The sequence below is a fragment of the Arachis hypogaea genome, chromosome 19 (assembly GCF_003086295.3).
Source record: "Arachis hypogaea cultivar Tifrunner chromosome 19, arahy.Tifrunner.gnm2.J5K5, whole genome shotgun sequence".
NCBI lineage: Eukaryota > Viridiplantae > Streptophyta > Magnoliopsida > Fabales > Fabaceae > Arachis > Arachis hypogaea.
The window spans coordinates 139,472,615-139,491,969 of NC_092054.1; the positions used below are offsets into that span (position 1 = coordinate 139,472,615).

Here is a 19,355-nt window from a genome sequence, read left to right on the forward strand (position 1 = left end):
TCACACTTTTCCGGGTTGGGCTCCACCCCTCTTTGGGTTAACATAAACCCCAAGAATTTTTCCCGCTTCCATGGCAAAGGCACACTTAAGCGGGTTGAGCCTCATGCCGTGTTGCCGGAGGGAGGTAAATACATTCCCCAGATCGATTATGAGGTCCTCAGGTCGGGTGGTCTTTACTAGGATATCGTCCACATATACTTCCACCGTTTTGCCTATGAGGTCGTTGAATATCTTGTTCATCAACCTTTGGTAGGTAGCCCCTGCGTTCTTTAGTCCGAACGGCATTACCTTGTAGCAGAATGTCCCCCCTGGCGTTATGAATGCCGTTTTCTCCTCGTCGGGCCGGTGCATCGGTATCTGATTGTAGCCAGAGTAAGCATCCATAAAGCTCAGATACCGATATCCCGCTGCCGCATCGACGAGCACATCTATATTGGGGAGGGGATAGCAATCTTTGAGACATGCTTTGTTAAGATCAGAGTAATCCATGCACATCCTCCATTTTCCATTGTGCTTTCTAACTAGAACTACGTTCGACAGCCAAGTTGAGTAGTCGAGTTCCCAGATGAATCCGGCTTCGAGGAGGCTAGCCGTTTCCCTGGCCACCTCCTCTGCCCTTTCTTGTGACATTTTCCGTCTCCTCTGAGCCATCGGCTTGGCTTCCTTCTTGACGGCCAGGTAGTGTGACATGAGCTAGGGATCTATCCCCGGCATGTCGGCTGGCGTCCAGGCAAATAGGTCGCCGTTAGCCCTAATCATCTCCATCAGAGGTTCTTTCAGGTCATAGGGGAGGTTCCTGTTCACGAAGGTGAACTTCTCTTCCGAGTCGCTGACCCTGAACTTTTCCAGATTTCCTTCTGGCTCGGGTCTGGGTTTGTCGTCGACCCTAGCGTCCAGGTTGGCTAGGAATACTCCTGATGCCTCTTTGGATATCTTTCTCAAGGAGAGACTGGCATTGTCGCATGCGACTGCCGTTTCCAGGTCTCCCTTGATGGATCCCACTGATCCGTCATCAGCGATGAACTTCATTATCAACATCTTTGTACTAATTACTGCTCTGAGGTCGTTGATGGTCTTTCTTCCTAGGATGACGTTGTAGGCCATGGAGTCTCGCAGGACTACGAACTCCGCCATTACCGACCTTTTCCCCTGTCCCAGTCCTATGGATACTGGTAGAGAGATTATTCCATCAGGCTTGATAAAGTGGTCGCTCAGCCCTACTACCCCGTGCTGGTGAGTCCTTAGATCGGCATCTCGGAGACCCAAAGCATCGAAAACGTTGCGGAACATGATATTCAAGTCGGCGCCGGTGTCTACGAGAATTCGCTTAATCAGGCCGATTCCTACCTTGGCCGTGATGACCATTGGGGGGTTTTCCATGGCTTCGTCAAACCATTGGTCCCCTGGACCGAATGATATGGACGGAGTCTTCTTGAAGTTTGGCGCAGGGTGGGATGACGAGACCGCCAGAACTTTGGCGTCCTTCTTATGCGCCGATTTCGATCTTGGAGCCGCATCCCTTTCGATCACTACGTTTACTATCGTGAGGCCGGGCTCTTGGCGTCGCTTTACCGGGCGACTCTTGTCCTCTGCATCTCGGTCGCGATCTCGTCTTCTCGGCTCCCTGATGAGGTGGGAGAACTCGCTTAACTTTCCATCTCGGATCGCTTGCTCCAGCGCGTCCTTTAGGTCAAAAGAATCCTGTGTTTTGTGTCTATAGCCCTTGTGATAATCACAATATAGATTCTTGTTTCCTCCTGTTCTGTCCTTCAGAGGTCGGGGTTTCGACAAAATTCCCTTCTCGGCTATCTGCTGGTAGACTTCCACAATAGGGACTGCGAGGGGGGTATAGTTGGTGAACTTTCCAACTCGGGGGAACGGCTTGAAGGTCTTGGCCGGCACTCCGTCTTTGGGGTGCTCCTTCAGTCTTTCCCTGCTATCGTGTTGACGAGCTTGGTTGTAGGCGGGCTGACGTTTATTGGCCGCCACCACCTAACTGACTTCTTCGTCATTGATGTATTCCCTCGCGACGTCTTGGATTTCTTGCATCGTCCACACAGGCTTGGTGGTAAGATGTTTCCTGAAATCCTCGTTTCGGAGTCCATTTATCAAACATAAACTGGCCACCAAGTCGGTTAGACCGTCTATCTCCAAACACTCGTCGTTGAACCTGTCTATGTATTTTCTAGTCGGTTCGCCGGATCTTTGCGTCACCCCGAGCAGGTTGATCGGGTGTTTCGCCTTTGCGATGCGGGTGGTGAACTGGGCCAAGAAGGCGCGGCTGATGTCGGAAAACTTGGCCACGGAACCCTGCGGGAGGTTGTTGAACCACCGGATTGCAGGTCCTGCCAAAGTGACCGGGAAGGCGCGACATCTCACCTCGTCGCCAACTCCTTCCAAGTTCATCCTGGCCTCAAAGGCCGTTAGGTGCTCTTGCGGATCTTGGGTTCCATCATACCTCATGTCCGTTGCCTTATCAAAGTGTTTTGGCAGCCACACCTCGAGGACTGAGTGATGGAAAGGGGTTGCTCCCATGATCACGGGACGCCGGGTTGTTCTAGCCCTTTCTTCGTCGCGTTCTTTTTCCTGATTGTTCACGGTAGCTCCTTTCCTCGAAGATCTCGCGTATATCAAGGGATCGCGTCGCCTTCTCAGCGTCCCTCTGTTCTCCCGAGGGCTATCCGATTCCGATCAGGGGCTCGGCGTGCCCCTGGAACGACTTCTTTGCCGAGGGGACCGCGAGTGGTCGGGCTCGGGGGTTTGCCGACGTTGCCCGCGGTTCGCGAGCTCACGTTTTAGGTCGCGCTCCAGGTTCTGTACCCTGTGTCTCAGTTCCTGCATTATCCTGGTACTATCACTGCCTGTTCCCCCAAAAGGGCGTCTCTCCTGGGATCGCGAGGATTGCTCGGCTTGTCGCGGGGGGGACCTCGTGCGTTCACGTGAGGAAGCCACGGAGGCGTCCCCCCTTGGTTTGGTTGCGTTCCCTAGCTCCCCAGGGACCAATACGAAGTCCATCTATTCGGTCCCCACAGACGGCGCCAATGTTCGGTTGGTCGAGTACCGGACGGATCAAGGACGTTTCTCGGGTGAGCGGAGCTCTCGACTGGTAAGGGACCAGGGGGTTGGGTGGTGATGACGGGCGATGTTCCGAGCTTCTCGCAAGGGAGGGGTGTCACCTGCAAAGACACTCCGACGCTCAAGTCAGTCAGGTGTGCAGGTGAGAAAGTGGTAGAATAGTGTGTGACGTACCTTGGGGAGACGGGTAGGACCCTCCCCATATATACCCTGTCAAGAGTGGGTCTCGCGAGAACAGACCCACCTTCCTCGAAATTTCCCAATACAGGTGTAGCGGTGAGCTGTAAAGGACGCGTGTTCAGGTCGGTTCTCGAACGTCTCGTGCCCGCCCGTTCGGGTCGAGTAGCTTGTGGATTGGTCCCCAGCATGTCGTTTGGGTTGGGCCGTAACATAATTTTACCTAAATACTAAATTAAATCATGTAAACACTCAACTTAAATATAAAGAAAAGATACTAAAAGTACAAAACCAATCATTTCTAAAAAAAAAAAGAATAACTAAAAAATTAGTACACAAAATAAATGTGGAATCACAATACTCAAAATAGAACCTTACAAATTTTACTCTCAACAACTCTAACTATGCCTCATAACTCTTAATTAAAATGTCATACATAAATTTAAAACTAGACCACTTATTTATATTATTCTTGTGGTGAAAAGAAGACATCCAATCATGCAACTCTTTTATTTTTTTTAATTGTTTCATGCTTACACTTTGTACACGACTAGAACTTGTTTACAAGTTGGATATTGTTGATCATAATAGTTATCAGGATTAGTTATTATTTTCAACCATATCACAATATGATACCATTTTTTTAGATAAATTAGAGTAACTATTGACCACCTAAATAGTGGGAGAAGGACAAAGGTTCAAAACTATAACAAAGCAAAAACCAAACTAAAAATTTCAACACCAAAAGACCTAAATAACACCTACATTTCTAAATATTAACACCAAAAGAACATAACTCCTCCACTGCAAAAACAATCTAGAGCACTTTTTCATGCCTATGCCAAACTAAACATAATCAAACAAAAAGAACAACCCCTAATTACCATTTAAACCAACCTAACAATCAGTTATTTTCCTACGACATCGCCATCGAGGAGCAAAGATTTTGGTCTCATAGAAAGCAAACATAAATAAACATAACCAACACCTGATCAACACGAGTAAGCTCTATTACAACTAGGGGTGTGCATGGCCCGGCCCGGTCCCGAACACTTTAGGGGCTAATTTGATGTGATTTCATCGGGTCTAGGGCCGGGTATGGGTCTCAAAAGTAGACCCGGTCATTATTTCAGATTGGGTCCGGGCCATAGCTCGGGTCACCCGAAATGGCCCGGTGGCCCGGTCATCATACACAATTAATATTTTGTGTTATTAGTGATGGATGATGGCTATTATTATGTGAAATTTAAGTATTGTAAACTTTAATATTTTGTGTTATTAGTCATTATATATAAGACTATAAGTTAATGTTTTATGTTTAAAATGCATAAGACTTTAGACTAATGCATAATTTTATGTTATTTGTATTGATTTAAATATTTGGTGTTATTAGGCAATATTAGTATTGATTATGGTTATACTTTAATTTTAGAGAAGAGTTACTTCTTATTATATTTTTCTAAGTAAATTTTACCATGTCAAATAATGATTGGAGTCTTGGAAATTTGGATATTTTTACATGCTAACTTACAAGAAGGTATCAAGGTAATATAATGTTAACGGCCCGGTTTTTACCCGGTATAATCGTAGCCCGAAAGTGCATAAGTTTCATCGGGTCTAGGGTCGGGTTCGGGTCTAACAAATAGGTCCGGTGTATATTTCGGGCCGGGTCTGGGTCACATCAAACCCGGTTTTACCCGGCCCATGCACACTAGGGGTGGCAAAGCGGGCCGGCCCGCCCCGCCCCGCCCCGCCCCGCCTAGGCCCGCCCTATAAACGGGGCAGATCGGCCCGTCCCGCCAACTAAAATGGGTTCAAAATGCTAGCCCGCCCCGCTTTATGGCGGATTTGCGGGTTGGCGGGCTAGCCCACTTCTTTTTTTTTTTTTTAAATCAAATTCATTAAAATTAACCAAAAAATAATAATTAAAAAATCAAATACAAATAAAAAATAGTCAAATTATAATATAATTTTTTTACTATTTTTTTTTTAATTTTTAACTTCAATAAAATTGTTTAAAATAATATTTGTCAATAGAATCATCTTTATTTTAAAAAATAAGTCACATAATTTGAGCATATATACAAAATTGTAAAATAAAATAAATAAAGTTAATAACTAAAAGAAGAATAAAAACAAAAAATGAAAAAAAGTGTTTAAAAATTTTATAATTATTAATTTTATAATAGTCATCACACTTTTATTTAATAAAAAAAAAAGAAAAATAAAAATCTTCGACCCGGCGGACCGGCCCGCCCCGCCCCGCCAAAACCTGTCAATTTGGCGGTGCGGGTTTGGCGGGTTTTTTTAATTTGGCGGGCTCCAAATCCTAGCCCGATCCGCCTTTTTTAGCGGGTTTAGCGGATCGGCCCGACGGGCTCGACCCGTTTTGCCACCCCTAATGCACACCCCTAATTACAACTGATATCATACACAATCATTCTCCATTCCTCAAGCCAAATTGGACCATACCATCCACCCTTTTTACTAGCGCAGCAGTTATTGGACCTGTTTTAAGGACCCACTCTTCCTTCCACGTCTTCTTATTCTTATGCTTATCTCTTATTGCTTCTTTGTTTCTGTCAATGCTTTCTTGATATAGTCCATTATTGCTTCTTCCTCATTACATTTCAACATCAGTTGAGAGTGCACTCTCCACGTCCTTATCACTTCTTCTTTAGTGTCTTTAGCTTCGCTTTCGCTAATAGCTTTTGGCTTCGATATAGTTTGTCTCCCCTTCTTCTTGGACTCGTCTATACTGTGTTTTCTTCTCTGACCTTTCCCTTTCTTCTTTTATGGAGACTCACAGGAGATCTTTTTTTCTTTGCTGATTTACTTCTTTCTCTTATATCTTTTTTACACTCTCTTCTTTTCCTTTTTCTTACAGTACCCTTTGATCTTTCTTTATTATCCTTACAGCCACTTGATCCAAGCTTCCTCCCCATCCTGGTCTTGTTTTTCTGAGAAAGATTTTTTTGTATTACTTTTTCAAAGTCTAGTGAGTATTGCGGACCAAATGAAGATTTACTATTCTTATTCCCCTAATTCTCATTGCCTATATTTTCTTTCCCTTTTTCATATTTTAGTTTTTGGCCAAATTAAGATCTCATTCGAGTTTTCTAGATCACCTCCTCAAATATTCTATCATCCAAAAATTATTTTGTAAAAGAAAAGGATTTTTTATTGAGTTTTCTATGTGTTGTATGTCTAAGTAATGTATCCTTCTATCATGCTCTTCTTTCTCACAATACATCATCGTTTGCATTTCATATTTTGTGTCCATCATCTTATTATACTCTCTAATCCTCCCAAAGTCTTGCCTTTCATCATTTATTTCAGTCTCATGTTTCTGTAATTTTCTCTTTATTTCTTCCGGTTACTTGCCTATTTTTCCATCTTTCATGACTCTCATATTCAATGAGTTCTGTGATGGCCATACTTACGGTGGCTAAAGGTGACTTCTGTTTAATCAGCCAGTGGTAATATGGCACATGGTTGTGAAGAGCATCTTTTGAAATTTACATAACAGATAATAAATGCGACCAAGTTACTAAAAGGTCAATAATGTAAATGTAAGGGCAAAAAATATTTTATCTCATGTGGGCCTCATTTTATTTTTCCATAAGAATGATGCGGAAATTAGTGGACCTAAAATAGGAAAGAAAAAAATAATCTAGAGAAATTTCAGTCTTAATGTTAAAATGGAATAATGGAGAGTGACAGAAAAGAAAGTCGTAGAAAATAAAATATAAAAAAAAGTTGTGAAAAATAGTTTGAATTAAATTTATGATTTCAAATTCATTTCTTTTAAGAAGAGTTTTTAAATTAGATGTAAAACACAATAACAATGAGTTATAATGAAATGGTACCATTTTAACTCCAAGTGACATATATAGACACTATTATAAATAAAACATGAGTTAATTGTTACATGGTTTTTTTATTTTAAATTTGTCTTCTATTCCTATTCAGATGATTGCCATGAAGATTTTATTATTAGTCATCCATGTTGATAATAATCTTTAGATTTCTATTATGATAGTTTTGACTATAGATTTTTCTTTATTGCTATCATAATTCATAGATAGTTGCCTATGAGAACATACAACACGTTGAGCAGAAGCAATTATGCAGTAGTTGTAGAGAAGTGAGAGAACTATAGTTGAATTGTATTTATTGTAATGAATGTGAATGAATAAACTATTCTAATAATGACATGCATCTGATCTCTATACAACACTGGTACTAACTAATACCATAGCAGAACTAATAGAATTCTACATCAGTAACTATATAACAAAATAGAGAAGAGTAATCTTGATTATCTTGCTAGCTACGTAATGTTCTTTATATCCTTCTTATTCTCAACACCCTCATGGCAAACTCATGGCGTTTTAGGTAAGACCCTGAGTTTGGTTCTGAATTTCTGAAAACTTGTATAACAGAGAGGTTTGGTGAGAAGATCTATGACTTGGTCTTCTGCTGGGATGTGCACAACAATTAATTAATGCTGGTTTATTTTTTCTCGAACTGAATGCATGTCTAGATCAAAATGTTTGGTCTTGTTGTGCAAAATAGGATTTTTAGTGAGAATAACTGCACTAATATTGTCATTGTATAAGATTGGAATGCTTGAGCATTGAATGTGTAGTTCTATGAACAGAATTTAAACCCATCAAATGTCTGTTTTAGCAGCAGCTATGCTCTTAAACTCCACTTTTGCACTGGATTTGCTTATTGAGTGCTTCTTTTGGCTTGCCTAAGAGATTAGATTGGTTCTTAGATAAACACAGTATCTTGTGGTTAATCTTCTATCATCCATATCTGAACCTCAATTTTAATTTGCAAAGGCAAATAATTTAAAATTAGCATTGGGTTGAAAAAAGAGCCCTTGATCCATGGTACCTACCAAGTATCGAATGATTCTTCTAACACATTTCCAGTGGGATAAAAGAGGGTTATGCATGTACTGTAAAACTTTATTGAATGCATATGTAATATCTGGCCTGATTAAGGTTGCATATTGCAATGCACCAACAATAGATCTGTATTGAGTAGGATTCTTATATATTTCACTACCATGTGTAGATAATTTAGTAGTAGTGATCATGGGTGTTGGCATAGAATGTGATTCATGCATATGAGATTTAACTAGCAATACTTTGATATATTTGGTTTGAGAGAGGATATATGAACTAGATTCTGTCTTAAAAGCCTCAATACCTAAGAAGAAATTGAAGTCTCCTAAGTCTTTTAAGGCAAATAAAGTATGTAATTGTGATATCAATTTGGTGATTTCATTATTATCATTGCACGGAACAAGTATATCATCAACATAAACTAAAACATACATAGTAGAGGTAGAAGTAAAACGAATAAACAAGGAAAGATCTGACCTGGTATTCTTGACGTCAAATTGTGACAAAGTTGAAGCTAATTTAGTAAACCAAGCCCTCGGGGCATGCTTTAAACCATAAATAGATTTATTTAACTTGAAAACTGATATGATGGACCTTGAGGGAAGGATCATGGTTGCTGCATGTAAACTGTCTCTTGAAGTTATTCATTAAGAAAAGTATTGTTGAAGTCAAATTGTCGAATTGTCCAGGCTTTAGTAACTGTAGTTGTCAGAATAATTCTAATTGTTGTTGCCTTAATGACGGGACTGCACACTTAATCATAATTAATACCCTCTCTTTGATGAAAATCTTTAGCTATTAGCCTTGCTTTGTATTTTAGAATGGTACCATTAGGATGCTTTTTAATAGAATAAACCCAGCGATAACCAATAATGGTACTGCCAGGAGAAGGATCAACTACTATCCATGTGTTGTTTTTATGTAATGCACTAAGTTCTTCCTGCATTGCTCTTGTCCAATGATCAGTGGTGAGAGCTAATTTAGTTCTTGTTGGTATTTCATTAACAAGGTCTAGAATTTTCTTGGCACTTGCTTGTAGTGCTTTGGGTTTTAAGGGACCAATTTTTGATCTAGTGATCATAGAGTGAGTGTTAGTATTGGTGGAGGGATTGATAGGTGGTAATTGGATAATTGGGAGTAGGTTGTGTAGTAGGAGTGGTATTATCTGGCTATGAAGTCTCAGATGAGGTAGTAGAGGAAGAAAAAATTTGATTACGTAGTGTATCTTGTGTTGATAGTGGGGATTGTGATAAGGATGAATATGAGAAAATTGTGTGAGCGATCTCATTAGAGGTGAGGATAGGAACAGGTAAAATAGATTGAATTGTTGAATTCTTGGTTGGAGGTTTATAAACTTGTTGAAACATAGTATTATAAGGAAACAACAACTTATCAAACATGTCTTGTAATAAAAATCTTACCCATGGAATTCATACATTTATACCTTTTGTGTTGAGGTGCATAACCCATAAAAATGCATAAATTAGATATATATTGAAATTTAGATGAGTTTAAGGAGTTAGCAAGGGATAGCAACCACAACCAAAAATTTCAAGTAGATTATAATCTGGTGCATGATGATTAAGCATTTTAAATTGTGATTTATTAGAGAGAACATGAGATGGCAATCTATTAATTATAAAAGAAGCAGATAAAAAAGCATCATCCCAGTGTTTTAGTGGTAAACATGTAGTAGCTAGCATTAATAGTCCTACTTCAACTATATGTCTATGTTTTCTTTCTATCCTACCATTATGTTGATGTACATGAATATCTATGAAAAATGCCATTAGTAACTAAAAAATCTTGAAAATAATGTGATATATATTTTTGACCATGATCTGTTTGTATTTGTTTAATGTGATAACCAGTATATTTCTCCATCTATATTTTACATTGTTGGAATGCTGTAAAGACTTATGACTTGGAAGATAGCAGGAAGATGCACGAATATCATGATTAAGCATCAAGAAAAGATACATAGTAAAAAAAAACCATGATGAAAAAGGACAAAAGAGGGACACCATACATCAGTATATACCATTTCCAATGGTTGATTAAATTGATAAGTGTTTAATTGAAAAGGCAAAGCATGCATTTGAGACATACAATATAATTTGCATAAGGATGAAGAATTATTATCATTGTTATTTCTAGTTCTATCAAAAGAAATATTACAAGTATTAAGAACAAGTGAAATATTTTAGAATCACAATGGCCTAATTTTTTGTGCCAAACATCAAAAGTATTACAGATAACAATGAAAGCAAGAGGTTTAGATGTAATGATTGGTGATCTAGTTATAGCTACTCGTTCAAATTCATAAACTTCTTGCTTAGATGACCCTTATAGAAGGATCTGATTGGTGTCCTGAGATTTCACATAACAAGCATTAGGGTGAAATTCAAAATAACATTTATTATCTACTGTAAATTGATACACATTAATTAAACTGTGAGATATATCAGGGGAATCTAATAATTATTTAAGAATAAACCTTTTGTTACTATCCAAAGAAATCAGATATGAATAACCAACATCTGCAATAAGAGTTTCTGTGTCATTACCTAATACCACTTGTTCTTTTCTTTGAAAGTCGGATAATACTATCGTGCTAAAAGTAATTTTTTTCAGTACATGCTGAAATGAAGTGGCATGAGGAAATTGTTGACGCGTAGTTCACCTCTAGCCACAATCGGGGACAATGGCTGATGTACAACAAATGAGTGACAATCATCCGTAGTTAGAAAAAAATAATGGTGGCTACTCCAATGAAGATTTAATGATTGTTATCATGTGAATATACATCATTTTGATCATTGAATGATAGATTGTAGGGTTTGATTTTTATTTAAAGTAAAAGTGTTACTTTTATTTAAAGTGTTGTTAAACAAATAAGCTACACTTTTTAAACAAGAATCATCATAAAAAGATGTTTTTGGTATCTTCATGTGAGCAGTTACCAAAAATAATTAGTGATGTTTGCAGGATAAATTAATGCATAATTGGGAGATTAATTAATGGTCAAGGGAGATAATCTCTTTCTTTCTTTTTTTGGGTATGGTCATAGTGTTTGGACCAAGAAATACTCTTTTGAACATAAAAATCAAATTGGGCCATGAAATGCTATTATAGTAATAATAAACAATAACAATATAAAATCCAGGAGAATAAGTAATGATAATAATAGTAATAATAATAATCTTTTATATATATAAAAAAAAAGACAACTACGATTTTATTTATAAATCCTAAGTACAAATTTTATTTTAATAAATATATTAAAAAATTTTAATGTATGAATTAAAAGAAAATTTTAATTATAGTAAATTTTTTATTTTAATTTATACTTGTTTATTATGTATTATTTGATTTAATATGTATATTTTGTCCATAATAGATCGAAATTCGATTTTGTTGCGGCCTGGCCCAAACCCTCTACGGGTTGGCCCGATCCGGGCACCACCCGACCCAAACGGTCAAGGGCAGGGCGCCTTGCAGCCGATTCGGATACGCGTCCTGACAGCTCACCTATAGCTGTGAGGAGAACGCCTCGAAGAAAGTGGGCCTGTCCTTGCAGGGCCCACCTCTGACACGGTATATAAGGGGAAGGTTTTACCCTTCCCCCAAGGTACGACATGCACATTCTACCCCCCTTTTTCGCCTGCACATTTACTGACCAGAGCGTCGGAGTGTATTTGCAGGTGACACCCCCCTTTCCACGCGAAGTGCTCAGGACCTCGACTACGTCTAACCGGCAACCCACGACCAGACGAGGCCCCCATCACCAACCAGGATACCAACCCGAACCGTCCGGTACCCGACTTACCGAACATTGGCGCCGTCTGTAGGGACTCGACCATGGACTTTGTACTAGTCCAAAGTGGGACAGGCCGCGAGGCCGAGCCCGGAGGAGACGCCGCCGCGACTGATTCCCGACAGTATCTAAGATCCCCCCCGAGAAACGCAACACAATCTCACGAGAGACGCCCCTTCGGGGGAACTGGCAACAATCACGCCAGAATAATGCAAGAGCTGCGCCACAGAATGCAAGACTTGGAACGCCGGCTAGCAGATAGAGAACACGATCAGCACACCCCAGAACAAAGTCACTCCCGCTCTCACTCTAGGAGCCACTCCAGACGCATGCTCAGCCCCCAGGCTGAGTCCGAAAGTGATGGGGAAAGAGGACGCGCGAGAAGACGCCATGACCCCGTCATCTATGCCCGGCAGGAGAGGCGGCGTACAACGGATCGCGGGCACGAAGACGCTCGTCGGGAAGACGACGAAGGAAGAACGGCGAGAACCCGGGGACCCGTGATAATGGGAGCGACCCCATTCCATCGTTCCATACTCGAGGTCCAGCTGCCAAAACACTTTGACAAGCCAACGGACATGAGGTACGACGGAACACAAGACCCACTGGAACACCTCACGGCCTTTGAGGCCAGGATGAACCTAGAAGGAGTGGGAGACGTGGTCAGGTGTCGCGCTTTCTCGGTCACTTTGGCGAGACCTGCAATACGGTGGTTCAATAACCTCCCGCAGGGCTGGGTGACCGGTTTCGCGGACATCATCCATGCCTTCTTAGCCCAATTCACGACCAGGATCGCCAAAGCAAAGCACCCAATCAACCTACTGGGGGTGACTCAAAGACTCGGCGAGACGACCAGGAAATACCTGGATCGGTTCAACAACTAATGCTTGGAGATTGACGGGCTGACGGACTCAGTAGCAAGTTTGTGCTTGACGAACGGACTCCTGAACGAGGACTTCAGAAAGCATCTTACTACGAAACCAGTCTGGACAATGCAGGAGATCCAGTGTGTAGCGAGGGAGTACATTAACGATGAAGAAGTCAGCCGGGTTGTGGCTGCCAACAAACGGCAGTCCTCTCACAACCAAACTCGGCACCACGAGAGCGGAGAAAGAACAAGGGAGCACGCCAGGGACGGTGGTGCGAACAAGACAACAAAGCCATTCCCCCGAGTCGGGAAGTTCACTAATTACACTCCCCTCACGACCCCGATCATGGAAGTTTACCAACAGATAGCCGAGAAGGGAATACTGTCGAAACCCCGACCTCTGAAGGATCGAACAGGGGGAACAAAAGCCTTTATTGTGAATATCACAAGGGATACGGGCACAAGACCCAAGACTGTTTCGACCTGAAGGATGCACTTGAGCAAGCAATCAGGGACGGGAAACTTGCCGAATTCTCCCACCTCATTAGAGAGCCGAGGAGACTGAACCGCGACCACGAGGGCGAGGATAGATCCCGGGCGACAAGACGACGCCAAGAACCAGAGGGAGACGACTACGGACTCACAGTGGTAAACGTAGTAACGGCGAGGAATTCAGCCCCAAGGTCGAGATCAGTACAGAAGAAAGACGCCAAAATTCTGGCAGTCTCCTCTTCACCTGCGAGAAGTTCCCAGAGACTCCCATCCATCTCCTTTAGTCCAGAAGACCAATGGTTTGATGAGGTCCCGGAAAGCCCCCCATGGTCATCACGGCCAGAGTCGGAACCGGCCTCGTCAAACGAATCCTCGTGGATACAGGGGCAGACTCAAACATCATGTTCCGCAACGTATTTGACGCCTTGGGACTGCGTGACGCCGACCTAGCGACCCACTAGCACGGTGTGGTAAGGTTGGGCGATCACTTCATCAAACCCGATGGGATTATCTCCCTCCCGACCTCCATGGGACAGGGACAGAGGCGAAGGACAGTAATGGCCGATTTTGTAGTTTTGCGGGATTCCACAGCCTACAACATTATCCTGGGGAGGAAAACCATCAACGACCTTGGGGCAGCGATCAATACGAAGCTGCTCGTAATGAAGTTTGTTACTGATGACGGATCCGTAGGATCCATTAGAGGAGAGTTGGAAACGGCGGTCGCCTGCGACCACGCCAGCCTCTCCTTGAGGAAAAAATCCAAAGAGGCATCAGGGGTGTTCCTCGCCGACCTGGATGCCAGAATAGACGACAAGCCCAGGCCCGAGCCAGAGGGGGACCTGGAAAAATTCAGAGTTGGGGACGCGGAAGAGAAATTCACATTCATAAACAGAAATCTCCCCCATGAATTGAAAGAACCTCTGATGGAGATGATTAGAGCCAATGCTGATCTGTTTGCTTGGACGCCATTTGACATGCCGGGGATAGACCCCCAACTCATGTCGCACAGCCTGGCCGTCAAACCGGGAACCCAACCAGTGGCCTAAAAGAGGAGGAAGATGTCACAGGAAAGGGCAGAGGAGGTGGCCAGGCAGACGGCCGGCCTCCTCGAAGCAGGGTTCATCCGTGAACTAGACTACTCCACTTGGCTATCGAATGTGGTTTTAGTAAAAAAGCACAATGGGAGGTGGAGAATGTGTGTGGACTACTCCGACCTCAACAAAGCGTGCCCCAAGGACTGCTATCCCCTCCCCAACATTGATGCGCTCGTCAATGCAGCGGCGGGGTACCGGTATCTGAGCTTCATGGATGCCTACTCCGGGTACAATCAAATTCCGATGCACCGGCCCGACGAGGATAAGACGGCGTTCATAACGCCAGGAGGGACCTATTGTTACAAGGTGATGCCATTTGGCCTAAAAAAAGCTGGCGCCACATACCAGAGGCTGATGAACAAGATATTCTGCGGGCTCATAGGCAAGACGGTGGAAGTCTACGTGGACGACATCCTCGCGAAAACCACACGGCCTGCCGACCTCCTAAGCAACTTGGGGGGCGTGTTCGCGTCCCTCCGACAACACGGCATGAGGCTCAACCCGTTCAAATGCGCCTTCGCCATGGAGGCCGGGAAGTTCCTCGGGTTCATGATAACCCAAAGAGGGGTAGAAGCCAACCCTGAGAAATGCCAAGCGATTCTCCAGATGAAGAGCCCGGGTTGTATCAAAGACGTCCAGTGATTGGCAGGAAGGCTGACTGCGTTATCCCGTTTTCTCGGCGCATCGGCAGCAAAAGCCCTGCCCTTCTTCAATCTGATGAAAAAGGGGATAGCGTTTGAATGGACTCCTGCATGCGAGGAAGCATTCAACCGCTTCAAAGAGATCCTAGCAACACCTCCGGTGCTCGGGAAGCCTAAGACCGGAGAACCACTCTACCTCTACCTAGCCATAACAGAGGAAGCGCTTGCAACAGTGCTGATACGAGAAGAAGGGAAGGCTCAGCAACCAATCTACTTTGTGAGCAGGGCGCTACAAAGAGCAGAGCTGAGATACAACAAACTGGAGAAACTGGCGCTGGCACTCCTAACCTCCTCCCGAAGGCTGAGGCAATACTTCCAGGGCCACCGTGTCATCGTGAGAACGGACCAAGCAATTCGCCAAGTACTCCAGAAGCCTGATTTGGCTGGAAGGATGATGACTTGGGCCATCGAGCTCTCCCAATATGACTTGCAGTACGAGCCCCGACATGCAATCAAGGCACAGGCGATGGCAGATTTCTTAGTAGAGGTAACAAGTGATCCCCAAAAGGAAACGGGCACACGGTGGAGGCTCCATGTAGACGAGGCCTCCAACCAAACGTCTGGGGGTGCCGGGGTCATTTTAGAGATCCCGGCTGGGGTCATATACGAGCAATCGACCAAGTTCGAATTCCCCGTATCAAACAACCAAGCGCAATACGAAGCCCTCTTGGGTGGGCTAATTCTAGCCCGGGAAGTCGGGGCGACAAGGCTGGACGTGTGCAGCGACTCACAGGTCGTCACCTCACAAGTGAACGGAAGCTATCAAGCCAGAGACCCGCTGCTGCAAAGGTACTTGAAAAAAGTTAGAGAATTGACCAGGCAGTTTCAGGAGGTCACGATCCAACACGTTCCGAGGGAGAGGAACACACGGGCAGACCTCCTATCTAAACTAGCAAGCACGAAGCCGGGAGCGGGCAACCGGTCTCTCATACAGGGCATGGCAAAAGAGCCAACGGTGGCCTTCCATTTGGCAAAATCAAACCCCTCCTGGTTGGACCCCATCACAAATTTCCTGGAACGTGGCAAACTACCTGACGATGAGAGAGCAGTCAAAACACTGAGGAGGGAGGCAACCAAATACGCAATCATACAGGGACAACTATTCAAAAAGGGACTCAGCCAACCCCTATTGAAGTGCTTGCATCCCGACCAGACGGACTACGTACTTAGAGAAGTTCATGAGGGATGCTGCGGCCACCACATCGGGGGCAAAGCCCTAGCAAGGAAGCTAATCCGAGCTGGGTATTACTGGCCATCAATGATGAAAGACTCCGGCGAATTTGTGAGAAAATGCGTCAAGTGTCAAGAGAACGCCAACTTCTACAGAGCGCCGGCTTCCGAGCTGAGACTACTGACGTCCTCCCGACCCTTCGCACAATGGGGAGTCGACCTATTGGGACCCTTTCCAGTCGGCCCCGGACAAGTCAAATACCTCATAGTCGCCGTTGACTACTACACAAAATGGATAGAGGCTAAACCACTGGCTAGTATATCGTCAACCAACTGCAGAAATTTCATGTGGAGGCAGGTGATAACGCGGTTCGGGATCCCGGAAGTCGTCATCTCGGACAACGGAACGCAATTCGCCGACAAGAAATTCACAGAGTTCTTCACTGGCCTGGGCGTAAAACAGAAGTTCTCCTCGGTGGAGCATCCCCAGACGAATGGGCAGGTTGAGTCTGCAAACAAAATCATCCTGCTAGGCCTTAAGAAACGGCTAGACAGTAAAAAGGGGGCATGGGCCGACGAACTCGCCTCCGTTCTATGGTCCTACTGCACAACCGAGAAAAGCTCCACAGGCGAAACACCCTTTCGTCTGACATACGGAGTTGATGCAATGATACCAGTAGAGATCGGCGAGCCAAGCCCGCGATTACTCCTGAAAGGAGTGGAAGAGGCGGTTGAGAAGGACCTAGTGAATGAGGCCAGGGAAATAGCTCACTTGTCGGAAGTAGCACTGAAACAAAGAATGGCGCTGCGCTACAACACCAAAGTGCTCAAAAGGGAGTTTGAAGAGGACGACCTCGTCTTGCGACGCAACGACATAGGGCCACCGACACCAGGAGAAGGAAAGCTGGCGACAAATTGGGAAGGTCCTTACAAAATCAAAGAGGTGCTTGGCAAAGGCGCCTACAAATTGGAAAGGCTCGACGGCAAGGAAATCCCGAGAACATGGAATGCAGGTAACCTGAGAAGATTTTATTCGTAGCTCAGGCACACTGGCCAAGCGGCCTGATAAGCTATATAGCCCATTGTTAATTCCCAATGGTTTATTTTTATCAAATATCTACCATGTTCATAAATTTGTTTAGCTAACGACTAATGCTTACTTATTTGAATCCTCCAATCTACTATCTCCCAATACGAATCCCACACCATCGCGCTCGTAAACGGCAACCCGGGATTGATCACCCCGGGAAGCCAACTGAACCATAGCCATAACGAACGGCCGTGATAATAAGACCATAACAGTTTCAATCGAGTTACCTACGTGAACGGCAAAACATACACAAGCAATAAGTTCGCCTCAAAAAGACGGTAACAAAATACAAACGCTACCAAGCAAGATAAAGGCAATAACAATAAGCCGACCAGGCGACCAATAAAGTATAAAGTTAATAGTTGCAACAAAGTATTCAACAAACCCATACAAAAGCCAAAGTTACAAGAGTTCATTTTCGGTGTCAACAATCTTGCAGTGCTGGATCGTTTTGAAGACCCCAATAGCCGACGTATCGAAGTCTGGAGCCACGATCTTCACCTGAGCCTTCAGAGCCTCCTCGGTCATGAAGATCGCATTCTTCCCTTGCTCCTTCGTCGCCTTGTGCTTCCTCTTAAGCTCGTCGACCTCGGCTTTAGCAGCTTTAGCCGACGAAACGGCCTGGTCGCGTTCCTTCTCCAAGGCTGCCACCCGACCCTGCGCGGCACTCAGCTGGCTCTCTAGGGTCATCTCCCGCTCGGTTAAATGGGACACAGTCTCATCGGAAGCCTTCAATTTCTCCTCGGTAGACTCTGTTTTCTCCTCAGCAGCCTTGAGCTTTTTCCCCACCTCGGACAGCTGCCCCTGAAGCAGCTCGACTTGCACCTTGAAGTCATTGTTCGCCTTACCAGAAGATTCAAGCTTTCTTCGAAGAGCCTGCATTTCCGACAACTTGAACTCGGCCTTCTGAGCTATCACGGCCCCACGGAGCAGCGTCCGATACATCCACCTCGCCTACCCCGCCAGGTCGATGCCAAGGAAATGTTCCTCCATGCCAGGGATCAGGTGGGAGTCGATGAAAGTCCCAGCATCAAAATTTTTCTCCATCACGATAAAGGTTCCTTCCGGGCTGGCAGATGCCCTCCGCCTCTTAGGAGTATGAATAAGTTCCACATCATCGTCATCTTGGCGGGTAGAGGACGAGTGTCCGGCAATGGCCGCCTCTTCGGGAGTGGGGGAAACCTGCACCCCGGCCGAATTCATTGCGGTATCTTGGGGAGAGGGCACGGCCTGATCCTTCTTCTCCTCGACAGGATCTTCAGACTTCCCGTCGACCTTCTCGTCCGTCTTCTCCTCGTCACTATCCTCTAAAAAGGTCTTAACCAAACCCTCGAGCCCTGTCACTGAAGCAGACATCTCTACTACAACAAAGAAACAAATGCGTCATTCGTGAAGTCGGAAAAAGCAAATTAAATGATAAGCAACACAAGAACACAAAGGCAAAATAGCTCACAAATATAATTCCGGGCGACCTCCCGGTCACCCATAAGGAGGTGTGGGTTCACGTGGTTTTTTTCCGAAAACCGCGAACAGCACGTCGGCAATCCTCTTATTTTCAGGGGACATCACCTTGTAGGTCACCTTGATGAAAGTATTAGACCCCGCCCCGAAGCTCCAATACGTCGGGATGAGGCGTTCACCCTCTAGCGACAACCAAAAAGGATGACGACCTTTGACGGGACGAACCTTGAAATACTTGTCTTTGAACCCATGGTAGGAGTCCTCGAACAAGCCAAATATCCTCCGACCTTGGGCAGATCAGAAAGACAGGAACCCTTTCTTCGCTTTCCCCTCCTTGGAAGGGTTAGTGAGATTGAAGAAGAAAAGAAAGACATTCACCGATACCGGCAGCTCGAGATATTCACAACCCATCTCGAAACAATGGATAGAGGCCCAGCTGTTCGGATGAAGCTGCGATGGCGAGACGGATATCCGATTAAGAAGCGCCA

General features: G+C 44.3%; 1 protein-coding gene across 1 annotated transcript; it reads right to left on the reverse strand.

Annotated features, from left to right (window-relative positions):
• Positions 1–693: 693 nt before the first annotated feature.
• LOC112778868 (uncharacterized) lies at positions 694–2,535 on the reverse strand. Its single transcript, XM_025823146.1, has 2 exons — positions 2,059–2,535; positions 694–1,968 (listed from the first exon to the last, which is right to left on the reverse strand). Exons 1-2 carry the CDS (start codon positions 2,533–2,535, stop codon positions 694–696), a joined length of 1,752 nt encoding a protein of 583 aa, XP_025678931.1.
• Positions 2,536–19,355: the final 16,820 nt, after the last annotated feature.

Excerpts from the sequence above, each read along its gene's own strand:
- LOC112778868 (XM_025823146.1), bottom strand. The coding sequence starts at position 2,535 with ATGGGAGCAACCCCTTTCCATCACTCAGTCCTCGAGGTGTGGCTGCCA. Across the intron at positions 1,969-2,058 it reads AACATCTTACCACCAAGCCT|CCCGCCTACAACCAAGCTCG; the intron begins GTGTGGACGATG and ends AATAAACGTCAG.